Source organism: Peromyscus leucopus, chromosome 9 (genome assembly GCF_004664715.2).
Source record: "Peromyscus leucopus breed LL Stock chromosome 9, UCI_PerLeu_2.1, whole genome shotgun sequence".
In the NCBI taxonomy this organism is placed as follows: Eukaryota; Metazoa; Chordata; class Mammalia; order Rodentia; family Cricetidae; genus Peromyscus; species Peromyscus leucopus.
This window is the reverse complement of record NC_051070.1, coordinates 86,074,079-86,089,087: the sequence shown is the minus strand read 5'-3', so window position 1 is coordinate 86,089,087 and position 15,009 is coordinate 86,074,079. Positions and strand designations below refer to the sequence as shown.

Below are 15,009 nucleotides of genomic sequence, written 5' to 3'. Positions count from 1 at the left end.
AGGTAATTTAGATGTGATCCAAACCATGTGGACTACAGCTCCCCTTTACCAGGACACTATGCTTTATGGTGCAGGGTGAATCATGTTCACATTTTCAGTTCCCGTCTCACTAAAGGCTTATATTCAGTGTTTAGTCACCTAAACTTCTTAGCATCTTTCCCTTACACTGTTGCTATAGACTAGTAGGGAGTCTCCATGCATCACATGTGGTTTTTTTATACCACAGCCCTTTCCCCATGGGTTAGAGTGACCTTTGTAAACATAGATCTGAGTCTACTCCTCTTATTAAATAAAACCTTTCACTCAAGGAATATAGACTGCAAGGTTGAGTGGCCTGGTCCATGCTGCTGGTGCAACCTTATTTTATACTGTTTACTTTATAAGGGTTTTCATGCCAGCCATACTGGCCTCCTTGCTGCTCAAAGCTGCCTTTGTTGGGTCTTTCCCTACACTGCCTTCCTTACCTCTTCATTTGCCTAGTTCACACCCTTCCAGCCACTGTGCTACCTCTCAAGCATTGTGCAATATGAACTTCATAGTAGGTCTAAGTTTTCATGTGATTCATTGGTTGATGCTTGTCCCATCATCCATATTATATGCTTTAGAAGAACAGCACCGAAGAATAGATTTATAACCTTGGGGTAGAAAAAAAATTCCTAAACAGGTCTCCAGTTTCACAAGCCATAAAGGAAAACATTAATAAATTCTGTTATATTAAAATTGGAAACTTATTAAAGAACACTACTTCAGATAAAAGATACACCACAAAAATAGGAGATATTTGCAATACAAGGGCTTGTGTCCACAATATATGTATAAAACACAAATCAGTAGAAAAAGATAGAGACAAACCAAAAGAAAGGTAAAGTGGCCAAGACTGATGAGGGGAATATAAATACCCTGCTTGGGATGCTGTGTGTACACTGCGGAGGGTAGATGTGAGTGTACCATGTAAATGCCATAGTGGATATATATACCCTGCCAAGGAGGTATGAATACCTACAGGGGGGAAATGAGTACCCTGCCAAGGGGGTATGAATATGCTGGCAAGAGGCTATAAATATACTGCTGGTGGATGCATAGATGCACTGTCTGGGGGTATAAACTGCTGGGGGTGACTGCACTGTCTAGGGGTATATAGATATACTGCCAAGGGAGGTAAAGTTGATATAACTACTTAGGAAAACTGTTTCATATGAGCTAAACATATCATGGCCTTTTATCCAGCAATAACATTCCTTCGTTACACAGGCTGTTAAAAGCATACAGGTGTGCATCATACATAAATGGTTGAGGGTCCACTCTACCTCCCAAGAACTGCTATTAAGATTATTTTTGAGCAAGGGGGCATCAAGATCATAATGGGAAAACCTACAGAGATGACCAAACCAAACTAGTAGGAACTCATGAAGAAATTTAGACCAATACCTGTGGAGCCTCCACAGGACTGGACTGGACTAGGCCCTCTACATGAGCGAGACAATTGTGTAGCTTGATCTGCTTGAGGGGCCCCCTGGCAGTGGGACCAGGATCCATCCTTGGTCCATGCGCTGACTTTTTGGATCCACTACCTAGGATGGGACACCTCACACAGCCTTGAGGCGGGGGGGGGGGGGGGGGGGGGGGGGGGGGGGGGGGCTTGGACCTGCCTCTACTGAATGTACCAGACTCTGCTGACTCCCCCTGGGAGGCCTTACCTTCTTGTTGGAGGGAATGAGGGGTGGGGGTATGGGAAGGCTGGAGGGGTGGGAAGGGGAAGAGGGAGATCTGTGATTGGCATTTAAAATGAATAAAAAATTTCTTAATAAAAAAATTGTTTTTAAGTGAAACCAGTTGAGCTGTGGAACAAAATCCTGTCTTAACTTTCCTTATCTAAAGCAGAGCCTCCTGAAACCCAGCTGTCCTTAGCCCCAGACCCCTAAGGGAATTCCATTCTAATTTAGCTTGGTAAACACAGTCATCTCCATTAACATCAAAAGTCTAATAGGCCTTCCAAACTTCCCCATGGAACCCCTGGAGCTCCTCCTCTTCCTGTTAGGTTGTTCTGCAAGCCTTTATCTCTGGTTATTCAGTGTGCCCCTCATTACTGAGGACCTCCCACATGCACTGTCAGTAAACTGCCTTGTCCTCATTGTGGACTGTCAGTTGATCTGTAACCCCAACAACAGAGCTCACACAAACACACCCATAACAGCCCCAAGCTGGAAAGAACTGGGTTTGTATGCTGGAAGAGATAACTAAATTGTGCTGTATTCACAGACAGAATACTAACTACACTCTAAAGCATGGATGAATTTGGCAAATACAATATTTAGAAAAGACTCTTGATAGTTACAGAGTACACATACTGGATGATTCAAACTGGCTGTAGGATTGCCATCTGGTGGCCTTTGAGAAAAAAAAAATATTGACTAGGAGAAGCAAGAGGAACTCCTCTTTCTTGCCCCAGGGGGTGGCTTGCTTTGGTCTCAGTCCCTGAGTTATGTGTTTATTACTTGTACACTTTTCCATGCAAAGTTCACTAGTAAGGGCGAGTACTGTTCCGGGGCTGGTGCAGTCCACACGCTGTTATCATACTGCAGTGTCTCTGTCTTTCTGTTTCACAGCTTTCTGCAGAGTGAGAACCACATGAAGGCTGAAGAGCTGCTGTGGTAACACTGAATAATTGCAGTGACTAGCTAGCCTGGCCACTGGGAAGAGTTATTACCCTCCCTGGGAGGCCTAATTGACTCGCAGGAATGGCCCATGCCCATGCCACAAGATTATTCCTTCTCAAATGTTTTTTAAAGTAGCATTTTACCATCATATCTGTTTAAAAGTCCATTTGTCGCCCACACTGACATCCTATCACAATATTTTTCATTAACTGAAATGTTACAATTAACACATTCTGCAGCTGCTGGGGGAAATTAATGTCGTCAGCGGTGTACGCTGTCAGCCTTCTCCGCTCTTTGTTTCCTGTGCAGTCAACACGGTGGGGGAAGGGGGGGCAGACATGACACTGTCGTCATTCACCTCACAGAGCCTTTCTTTTCAGCATACCTTGTTTTATTTGAATACTAAAAATAAAGGTATTTTTCAAATTTTCAAAGGAAAAATGGAAATCACTATGCAAATATGGTTTCTGATATCCCAACACATGTAATGATAAAAATGATACCTGTGGTTATCCTTCACAAGAAGCCCACAAAGCTGAATTACAGCACTGAATTAAAACCCACCTACTCTCTATGCTCTTCTAAGTTTCACAGGAAGGTTTAAATGAATTTTTATTTTGTATTCTAATTTTAGTGTAATTAATTCTCTAGTTAGAAAGGGCTGCAGTTTTCTGCTCTTAACTTGCGAAAGGCTGAGTTAGAATGCACTTGGCATGCCCTTGCTTGGAAGACTTCTAGAGATGCGCTAGAGAGCTGCTTCACTCAGAAGCTCTGTCTGGATTTTGCAGTAACAACTACTCAAATTTCCACAATGTGGTAGATTTTACTATGTACCACCATGTGGCAGGAGTGACTTCCTGTGTGTCTTTACTGGCTCAGTCTGCACTCTATTCATCTTCTTATGGTTGTTCAAGACAGGGTTTCTCTGTTTAACAGCTCTGGCTATCGGGAACACAATCTGTAGACCAGGCTGGTCTCAAACTCACAGAGATCTGCCTGCCTCTGCCCTCTGAGTTCTGGAATTAAAGGTGTGTGCCACCAGCACCCAGCTCCTACCTCTTTTTTTTTTTTTTAAAATATGGAATATCCAGGCCCATCATGCTCAGAGAATAAGACAGTGTGAGAGAGTTTTCACTTTACCCTTACTTGACTTTGAATATTTAGGGAAAATTCTCAGTTTGCAGATTTAGCTAATGGCACTACAATGTCACTCTTCTCTGTTTAACATTCAGCTTTGTTAATCAAGAAAACCATAGATTGGCTCTTTGCATGTTGATTAAATTGATTACAGCTGTGGGCCTTGATAGCAGGGTTTTTTTTTTTTTTTTAAGTGTCTCTAATTAATCAGACAATGCTTGATTGGCCTTTTCTGTTTTGAGGAGATAAACTGCCTTCCTCAAGAGTTTTCACCCGAATCATTCTCCATTACAAGGTAAAGAAGTGAGTCACCACCTGAGTGACTTTTTGATTTCCTTTTATCCTTTAGCAACTAAAAAAGAAAAAGAAGAGAAAGAAGCAGAGGGGAAGGGGAAGATGGGAGGAATAAAGGATCCTTTTGAAAAACAAATTAAAATTTAATATTAAATTTCACATACTCATTTGAACACAATTTTGGGAATGAAGAAAGTCTGTGTCCCCCTCAACGCTATTGGGGTGGTCTGCCCTCCACAGGAAAGGGAATCGCAACTCCCCTGCTCTAACCATTCTCTGTCAACTTGTGTCCTTTGAACTGTACATTGTTTTCTTTAGATTCCACTTTCATGAATGAGTTTTTACATGACCATCCACTTTTAGTCATGCGTCTAGATGAAACACCTATCATTCTGCAGATACAAATATGAGCGTTCTAGAAACGCTGTCAATATTGAAGACCTGAGATGCTCTTCTTTCATCTTTGGAATCGATCATCAAGTGAAGAAGGCCACTAGGACCTTGGCTTAAATGGTGGGAAACATCGAGAAAAGCAACCTGTTTTCCTATCCCTTCCCCATCAGTACATGAGTCTATAAAGCACTGTGTCCAATAAGCACTGGTCACCTTAATCACTGGCTTCAGATGTTTTTAGACATGTCAGAAGTCATCTTGGTGATCTTGTCATGTTGGAAGATCCTAAAGAGAGAGATTCTAACTTTAAAATAGAAAGTACCTAGGGCTAAGGTGAAACTGAGTGGCAGAATGTAGTTGACTAGGCTAGGCTGGCTGGCCACTGAGCCAGCCTGAAGGATCTGCTTAGCTCTGCCTCTCCAGCACTGGCCTTGCAAATGTGTATCTCTTCAAGCCAGGGGAGGATGACAATCCGCAGTCCTACTTAGCTATAAAGACCATACAACATCAATGACCAGAACAGAAAGATATCCCATTGGTGTAACAGTGGCACTCTTATCTTGGGGGTAATCATCAGCTGACTAAATGGACTAATGTCTGCTCAAAAGGAAAGAATTCATGCCTGGTAATGTAAACCTAGCTAACTAATGGTGGCTGGGGGGGGGGGTCACAGACCCTAGAGGAGAACTTACTGTTGATATTTCCCTAAATCAGTATAATTCTCACTGTATTCTAAATACTTACACTTACAGAGTACAGCTCTCATCCTTCATTAAAGAAGCTTCTTTTTGCAGCAGGTGTAGACTATTCTATTCTAGAGATCCACAACTAGTCAAAATTCAGAGAAGAAGTATCTTTGGGATGCCCATTCCCAAGTGATACATCCATATTGCAATCCCTATATCTTAACAGCTAAGTCCTGTCCACCCCAATCTTTCTAGAGGCCTGCTCAACACATTTTAAACTTCCCATTCTAGTTGCTTTTCACACCACAGCAGACAAGGAAAGCAGGAGGCACATATGGCTGGCTCGTATACTTACTGTCCAGTGCTTCCCAGAAAACCTTGACCCATACCTCCAGAAGACCTGTGTGGTACAGAAATTCTTTGAGATCCATAGCAGACACATAAGAGCAGCCTCTGACCTCCTGAATTGGAAGTTTGCAGTTCGTGTATATTTTGCTAGAAAACTGGTCCAGTTTTTAGAAGAAATGGAATCTCCCCTCAAAACTAAGGTATTTATCAGTCTTCCCCCCAGTCTCTTTTTGACCAGAGAATACTTTTAAAATCCAATTTTTTTCAGTGTATAAGAAAGTCATCGGTAGCAAATGAATGTTACTAGGTATTAGACAAGTGTTGCTGTGAACTACCAAGTTCTTGACAAAGCTTCTGTGAAAAGCATTTTATTAGATTGCTTCCTTGCCCCAGAGCTTTAGTAGCAGGCATCTGAGCGCCCCAGTAGCCACCTAAATGTACATCAGATTATAGACAGCCTCACTGCAGGAGGACCCTTTAAGAATACTCACAGATTAGCTGATCAGCCAGTGAGTACAGCCCCTGTTCTGTAGTCATTTTCTGTCCACTAGGATGCTTCCTCCATCAGACCATAACTCTCTCAGGGCAGGAACCTGTGTGTACACCCAGGAATGCCATAAAATCAGAGGTCAGGGGTCAAAGGACACCCTCAGGTGCTGATTGTCACTTTCCACCTTGTTTGAGACAAGATCTCCTGTTGTTGTTCACCACTTGGTACACCAAGTTAACTAGCCTGTGAGTTTCTAGGGATTATCCTTCCTCCACCTCCTTTCTCTCCATAGGAGAGCTGGGATTATGGGTGCATGATACCATATCTGGGGCTCCAAACTCAGGTTCTTATACTTGCATAGAAAATATCTCATACAATAAAATATCTCCCAACCTAAAATCACAGTCTGTCTTAACTGAGAATATTGTCTTCAGTTCTACCAATATCTGATTCAGCTCTACTCAAATAATGTCCACTCTCTAGCACATCCATTAGATGGACCAATTTTTTTTTTAATTATTATTTCTCTTACCAAAATTTTAAGGTCAATCTAGTCTTATTAAAATTCATAAGTTAGTTTTTATTCTTCCTTTGTTCTGTATTTTCGTGTGTGGTATTTAAAATGATTCCACTGCCTTGACTCTTAAATAAAACACTGTCTGATGACAGTTCCCAGCATTTACACATGGGCCCAGGAGCTCTCTCCTGTTTCAAGTGGAGGATGTGTTGGGAAGCCTGACTGAGTCCTCGAGAGCAACAGGGAAGAAGAAGCATTTGGATGTGCTAGGAGAGCAAGCCTGATGGAAAGGAAAATTGGCTAAGACATAGAGGCCTTTCGGTAACAGGGTGAGGTCAGTCCTTTGCAGGAAGAAACGACGGTCAGAGCTGAAGAAACAACCAGAGTGTTGACGACAGGACAGTTGTGGGAATGGCTGAAGAAAGAACAAGAAGAGAGTCCAAAACATGGCTAGCTAGGGTAAGAAGCTCAAGCAAATTGCTCAGAAATAAAACTATGATAGGCACCTGCTCTGCTTATTTTCTGGTGCTTTACTAAAACACTGACCAAAACTAACTTGGAGAAGAGGGGATTTTTAGCTTACATATCTGGATCAATATCTATCACTGAGAGAAGTCAAGGTAGGAACCTGGAGGCAGGAACTGAAACACCACAGAGCAGTTCTGCTTACTGACTTCCTTCCTATGGCTTGCTCAACCTGCTTCCTTATAACATCCAAGACCACCTGCCCAAGGGTGGCACCACCCACAATGGGCTCCTCCCTCCCATATCAATCATTAATCAAGAATCTTCCCCACATGCAGAACCATCAAGAAAAATTGCTTACTGGCTTGCTCTCTGTGGTTTGCTTTCATGGCTTACTCAACACACTTTATTTCAACACAGGGTCACCTGCCAAGGGATGGCACTGCTCACAGTGGTCTGAGTCCTCCCACATCAATCATTAGTCAAGAAAATGCCTCTACAGACATGACCCACAGTCTAGACTAATAGAAGCAATGCCTCAGATGAGGTTCCCTCTTCCCAGGTTGTGTCAAGTTGACAATGAACTAACCAATACAGTTCCTTGTAATAGAATCTGAGCTGGAATTCCCATTTGTTGGGTATTTTTTGCTTGCATAGTAGAAGGTGTGGATGTTTAAATGAGTTGATCATGAGTCAAGGTAGCACAAGCACATACAAAGAGGTAAACAAGTGAGGTACAGTTGCTTGACCACTGGCTGCTGTTTAACAAGTGACAAAAAAAAAGAATGCTCTTGAAAAAAGACTAGTAAGAATAAAGTATTTTTCTAAGGCATAGGGTGTAGCTCAATTGCAGAGAATTTAGTAGAATGAACAGGGCACTGGATTAGGTTTGATCTTCATATTAAAATGGAAAAAGGAGGAGAAGGAAGAGGATTACTTAAGAAAATGGCATAAGCTGGACCAATATTTCTCACAGTGTTCTGTGTGGTCCCAAGAGACTTGAAGTTCTGGAATATAAATGGACACAGTGCCACATCATCTGTCTTCCACTTGAGAGATTCATGGTATTTTAAAGATTGCGAAAGGTACTTAACGAAAAAGTCCTGGTTGTTTTTGTTTAGCCTATGTTTAGTTAAAATGCAAACCTTTTTTTAAATTATAGTTCATAAGCCGGGTGGTGGTGGTGCACACCTTTAATCACAGCACTTAGGAGGCAGAGGCAGGTGGATCTCTGTGAGTTTGAGGCCAGCCTGGTCTACAGAGTGAGTTCCAGGACAGGCACCAAAACTACACAGAGAAACCCTGCCTCAAATTATTATTATTATTATTATTATTATTATTATTATTATTATTATAGTTCATAAATGGATTGCCCAGGAAAAAGCCAAACAAAAGAGTTACTTTAATTAAAGTTTTAATTGCATACTACATTTTTCTATTGCTGTGATAAAACATCATGACCAAGGCAACTTATAGAAGGAAGGGATTATTTGGGGCTTACAGTTCCAGAGGAGTAAGAATCCACCACCATCACTGTGAGAAAGTGTAGCAGCAGGCAGGTTTGGGGACTAGAACAGCAACTGAGAACTGAGTGCTCACATCTCAGACCACAAACAGGAAGCAGAAAAAGCAAATTCAGAACAGTGAGAGTCTTCTAACTCTCAAACCTATCCTTAGTGATATACTTCCTTCAGCAAGGCCATCATGCCTCCTAAACCTCCCCAGAGAGTGCCACTAACCGGGGACCAAGTAGTCAAATGCCATAGCCTGTGGGGAGCATTTCATTCAAATTACCACAAATGTAATCTAAATCCATGTTAAAATACTATAGGTTGTCAATAAAATTCTAGTCATTGAGAAAGCTAATGTTATATGTACCTTACTCCAGCCTCAGGCTGCAGGCAGGGCTCAAAGAGAAAGCCACAGTGCTGAAAAACTAAGACTTTTTCTAACTGAGGGGTTAGGAAAAATAACGCATTCACACCTGTGAGTGAATATTCAGAGGAGTTACATTTGAAGGTCACATTCCATTTTTTTAGGGAAAAAAAACCAGAGGCATCCTGACAATACACATGTAATAAATCATAACTTCCTAATTGGTGGGCTGTAACTTGCACCTGCAAAGAAAGAACCATTTATTACCTTAATTCTCTTAGTATGAGCTAACTTCGGCACTGTCCAAGGCACAGAGACACTAAAAGCATTTTAAATCTTAAAATATATTTTTTCTGTCCTGCATGTAACTTTAGATCATAAAAAAAGGAAAATTGCAACTCTTTCTCAGGGGTATGAAGTACTAAGGTTAGGAATTTGTGCTGAGAGTTAATCACTGTCCTAAGTTATCAGCCAGTCCTAGGAGAGAGGCTGGCACTACAATGAAGTTGCTTGGATCAGCAAATCAGACAGCTGACTGTATGTCCCTGTGAACTGGACTGCAGCTAGCTATGTGTCCCTGTGAACTAGACTGCATTTCCTAAGAACAGTTTCTCTTAAAACCCATTAGCAAGGCACCTGCTCTAAAGTTTTTTTGAAGCTGGTACCACCTAATGGTACACAAGAAACCTGTAACTGCAATTCTCAACATTAAGATTAAAGGAATTTGAGCCAGCCTGGCTCCTGGTATATCATAAATCTGAGCATCTCCTAAGTGTGACTCAGTCTTTGTGTGAAACAATAGACCTAGCTTGTAGCGGTAATGCCCACATTACCGGTACCGTTCACCATGTCTGAGCAAGGGGCTGCAGATTTAAAATAGAGACAAGAGACAGCGGGTCATTTGCCTCAGCAGAATGTCGAATGCCCTTTATTGAAAGAGGGAGGAAACCTTAAATACAGGCTTACAGCACAATGGGAGAACCCCAGAGGGCAGAAGTTCGCTACTGATGTTTACAATCTTGCATCTAAGCTGCTAACGCCCAATATGCAGGATACACAAACAAGGAACTTCCCTTAAGCATTCAGAAGGGTGGATAAAGGCAGGGAATTATAGGGAGGACATCTGGTCAAGGTCGGCAAGCAGGCAGGCAACAGCTTTACTCAATATAGGAGGAGACCAGAGCCCTACACTAGCTATGAAACATTATTTTTATTCATCAAAATTATACTGCTTAAGGAGAAATCATCTTCCCTACAACCCACAGATATAAATGCCCAATAGATTAAATATATTTATGAGATAAACACACTGTAATACAGGCAGTGAGGGATTTCTCACACCATATACATCATATCAGGTACCAAAAGTACAGCAGAAGCAGAAGATATTTCAGAGTCTGTAATCTTGTGGTCTTACCTAAAACAAGATTGATCCTTCAGAGATTTTCCTCTTGGTGGACTGACACCTGAACTTCAGTTGTCACATGCTGCACCTCTGACATGGCCACCCGCAGACCTCTACCACAAATAACTTGAAGAAAATATGGGTGCACTGCTATAAAATGTAGTTTAGGGAACGGCTTTCTAAATACAGATGGCCTTTAAAAAATGATTGATATTGCCGGGCATTGGTGGCGCACGCCTTTAATCCCAGCACTCGGGAGGCAGAGCCAGGCGGATCTCTGTGAGTTCGAGGCCAGCCTGGACTACCAAGTGAGCTCCAGGAAAGGCGCAAAGCTACACAGAGAAACCCTGTCTCGAAAAACCAAAAAAAAAAAAAAAAAAAAAAAAAAAAATGATTGATATACTTGACTATGTGAAAATAAAAAACATATATATAGAGGGAAAAAAACTAAAGCAAAGACAAATAGCCAAACAAAAATAGAGAAATTATGATATAAGATGAAAAAGATATGAATATGTATGGGTAGATTGATACATACATATATACATACAACTATATACATATATATGTATACATATGTATATTTACCAAATGGCCTTAAATATAAAAGTGCATTCAAATCTACTTATACTAAGGATTAAGACAAATCAAAACTACCTTATGAGAACAGTTCTCATAGATCAGGCTGGGAAGCATTTAAAAACTTAACATGATGTCTATGTAGTTTTTGCTCTGGGGAAACTCATTCTTGCACATTGCTGATGAGAAAGCAGATGGATGTTGAGGGCATTGCCAGTATCTAACAATTGCCCTTTGTACAGGGAATTTGTCAGTGTCTAACAACACCAAGCATGCCTTTTGTTGTGGAAACTTATCTTGGAGACACACTTCCAAGTCTGTAGAAGAGATGAGATCCCAAAGGTCTTCCCTGTGGTGCTTATTGCAGGTACAAGCACTGAAAACATGTCCAAATGTAGAATGGAGTTGCAAAGCCTGAGGAAGAGCTCTGTAAACATGAGGGAGAGTTTCCAGGATATATTACAAACTAAAAGTTAAAAAGAAATAAAGAAACGACAAAAGAACTAACAATAGCATCCTGCTTTTGTATGAGAAGAGGGAGGTGTTGTTTTTTTTTTTTCAAGAAATGTATGTTTATAGATACATATACTTGCATGCAATAACAGTAAAAAAATTAAAGGCCATGAATTTGAAAGAGAGTGAGATGCATATATGGGAGGATTTGGAGGAAGGAAAGGGAAGGATTATAATCTCAAATTTTTTTAAAAGAGGGAAAAGGTATATTTGGGCTTGCTTTTGCAAGCAAAACATTACTCTTAACAGAGTGGGTGGGGATAGACCAAAGAGGAGAGTCCACAGGGATGAATAGAAGGGTCTAACTTTATCTGAACACATTATTCTGAGTATTTTGATTCTTCAATTGTTAATGATTTATTATTCAACAACATTAAAAGAAAAACAATGTAACATAAGGAAATTGGAGAGGGAAAATCCTGACAATGTACTATGAACAGAAGCAAACAATTTCCTTTCACATGAATAATACATCCAGACTGAAGAGAACCAGAGAGGGCTAACTCAAGAAAATTTTGAGCATGGTATTTTGACTACAAGGAAAAAAACCTCGGAAAGTATAGAACTCTAAAGAGCAAGTGTGTAGTATGCTGGAATGTTTTTTTGTGTTGTGTTGTTTTATGTTTTCACTTGGTTAGTGTTTGTTTCACTTAGCATGTTGGAGACTACTCTTTGTGTGTCTATAACCCGATACCCTGAGGAAAATAGGAGCAAATTTACTAATAAGAAAAGCTAGAGAGGAGAGTGAGCATTGGTGCTGGATTATTGCTGTAGGAATTAGTACACGTTTCTAGTTAGAGATGAGTAGCCATCAAATGTTTCCAATAAAGAACCAGATAATGAACACTTAGACAACAGTAGCTGGGCAGTGGTGGCACACGCCTTTAATCCCAGCACTCGGGAGGCATAGGTAGGCGGATCTTTGTGAGTTCAAGGCCTGCCTGGTCTACAGATCGAGATCCAGGAAAGGCACAAAGCTACACAGAGAAACCCTGTCTCAGAAAAAACAAAAAACAAACAAACAAAAAAGACAACAGTAGATGTAGACATTACTGGAATGCAAGCATGTGACAGTAATCTGATGAAGCATCATTTGTGGACACTGAACTTTGAATTTCATATAGTTTTCATATCCTGTGGAACATATCCATTTAACCATTGAAAATATAAATGGCTAAATTAGTTTGCATACTATACAAAAACAGACTATAAAATATACTTGGCCCATGGGCCATGGTTTACAACTTCTGATTGACCAATTGATTAATAATAAATGTAATGAAATGGTCTTTTAAAAATCTTAGTAAATAATATGCACAAATTCTTTGTAGTTCTTTTGTTATTTACTTTTAAATTTGAAGGTTTTTTTAACCACAAAATAAAGCCCCATATATTGTCCACACCTACAGCAGAAAAGGAATAACATCAAGTCATTGTCCCAACATTCAAACAAGGACCACCATTCACATTGCAAGAATTTCCTAGACCAAGAGTAGGACACACACACACACACACACAGAGTGGAGAGTCCCTGGTCAGAAATGGAAAGAGGGTCTTCAGATGATACCATTCTTTTCTCCTGCTCACCTGTTTTTCAACACTTTTATGAAGAAATGAGGTCCCTGGGCTGGTAATTTGTATATGGCCTCATGATTTTATATAAGTACAGGATTTTTTGGTCTGCTATAATTAAATGGACTAAATAAAAGGTACTTAGCAGAAAATGTCCCATTAGCTTGAATGTCTGTGACAAATCCTTTCTGATGTCCTTAATGTGTTACTATGAAATTCAATTACACAGCATGTTCATCTAATCATTTCAGCAACCATAATCTAGAGATAGCTGTAAGCAGTGATTGAAAGTCTCTTAAAATATTTCAGGTAGAAATTGAGTAATTTTTTACATTAAAATACTTGTATACTTGGAGAATAAGTGGCTTGCAGAAGGAAAACATCAGCTATGTAATCCAGTGAGCATTCTGCCATCTTGTACTCATTTAACTCCAGCAAGATCATGTCCCCACCTTGGTTTATCATAGTAAGTTAGGCCAGCACATGGGCTTCCTTGATCAGTGTATTGCAACTGAAATTTGCTAAATGATAACTCTGTACCCAGATCCATGCCAAATGGGCTTGGTCTAATCTGTAGGCAAAACTCTGAAATGTTACCATCTTTCTCCTCCCTACAGGTCAAGCTTAGCAACATTAAGTGATTTGGCTAATCTCTTACTGTAGGGAACAAGGATCTGGCCCTGGCCAGAGAGCTGGTGCTCTTAGCTTCTGGTTAAAACTGCTTCCCATTGTAGATTAAAGAAAGTACCAAATACAGAAATTTAGAAAGAAAATATTGTCATAAGAATATGGTCCTGTTTAAAATAACAGGAATAAACAATATAGGGTACTAATATCCATGCAAAAAATAGGATTGATATCGGAAAATCCTTTCTGTTCCCCTGCCTTCCCACTTCCACCTGAGAGGCTCAGGAGCAGGTTTAGGGATGAGAAGCACTGGACTCGTGCCTTCTAGACAGCACCACTTGAGGTGTACCTGCCCAAGAATCTAGCAGGGGACAGCAGACTGTGAGAGAGGAGGAGGAAGGGAAATAAAGGTGGATTCACATCAAATCCGAGGCTGACTTCTGCTTAACTCATGTGGAGAACACTGTCATCCAAGACAAACCACACGTGATTGTGTCAAGCTTTCTCACCCAAGATCAGAAAGAACATCTTCTCTACTGTATTTCTTCTGATTTGCTGAAATGGTTTCCTTTTGGGGGAAAATTGTACTACAGGATAGAGAAGTGGTTCAGTGGATAAAGGTGCTTGTCACCAAGCCTGGGGACTTGAGTTTGATCCCAGGGACCCACAGCAGGGAAGAAGAGAACTGACAAGTTGTCCTTTGACCTCCACATGCACATCATACACACAGAAATATTTTTTTAAAGTAAACATACTATATTTTCATGGCACTAATAATAAACTTCTAATCATTTTTATCTTTTATTTTTGAGATTATAGTGTAATTACTAATTTCTCCCTTCCCTACCTACCTCCAAGCCCTCCCATATACCTCTCTTTGCTCTCTTTCAAATTCATGACCTCTTTTTTCATTAATTGTTGTTACATGCATATATGTATATGCATATATATTCCTAAATATAACCAGTTTAGCCTGTATAGTGTAACTTGATTGTATGTTTTCAGGGCTAAACATCAGTATTGGATACCCAACTGATAGGAAGAGAAATGGTTATCATTTAGCTTGTGGATTTGATCAAGCAATTTATTGGTTAAGTGATCAACTCCTTATTAACCTTGTCACAAAATTGAGTATTAATTCTCATTTTTCTTACTAGAACATGAAGGAAGATAAAGTGTTCCTTTGTAAACCCTAAAGACGTGAAAACCAAGGGGAAACTTCAAGTCCATGTGTGGGGCTGCAACTGTGTTGCTCACCTGCTTTCTTTTCTCCTTAGAGACTGGTTGAACATGCTGAGCCCACCAATTGTCCCTCCCAGTCAGCAGCCAGTGGAGCAGCCTCTGGAGTCCTCTACAAGTGTGAGTGTGCAAGGTAAGAATACAAGAAATGCTATGCATTAAAGATATAAAGGTAATTTGCCACAAATAGAGAAAATCTGAAATGCTGCTGC

General features: G+C 40.4%; 1 protein-coding gene across 8 annotated transcripts in view; it reads left to right on the top strand.

The window, feature by feature from the left end:
• The window catches only part of Cfap20dc (CFAP20 domain containing), a 262,891-nt gene that overhangs the window by 223,958 nt on the left and 23,924 nt on the right, over window positions 1-15,009 (top strand). For 6 of the 8 annotated variants that reach the window (XM_028853847.2, XM_028853846.2, XM_028853845.2 and 3 more), the window contains one exon: window positions 14,836-14,930. In XM_028853847.2, the coding sequence (XP_028709680.1) occupies window positions 14,836-14,930 (95 nt within the window). Of the gene's footprint in view, window positions 1-2,606; window positions 3,253-14,835; window positions 14,931-15,009 lie in introns of those variants that run through there. The other 2 variants (XR_005092211.1, XM_037208663.1) reach the window with 2 other exon arrangements.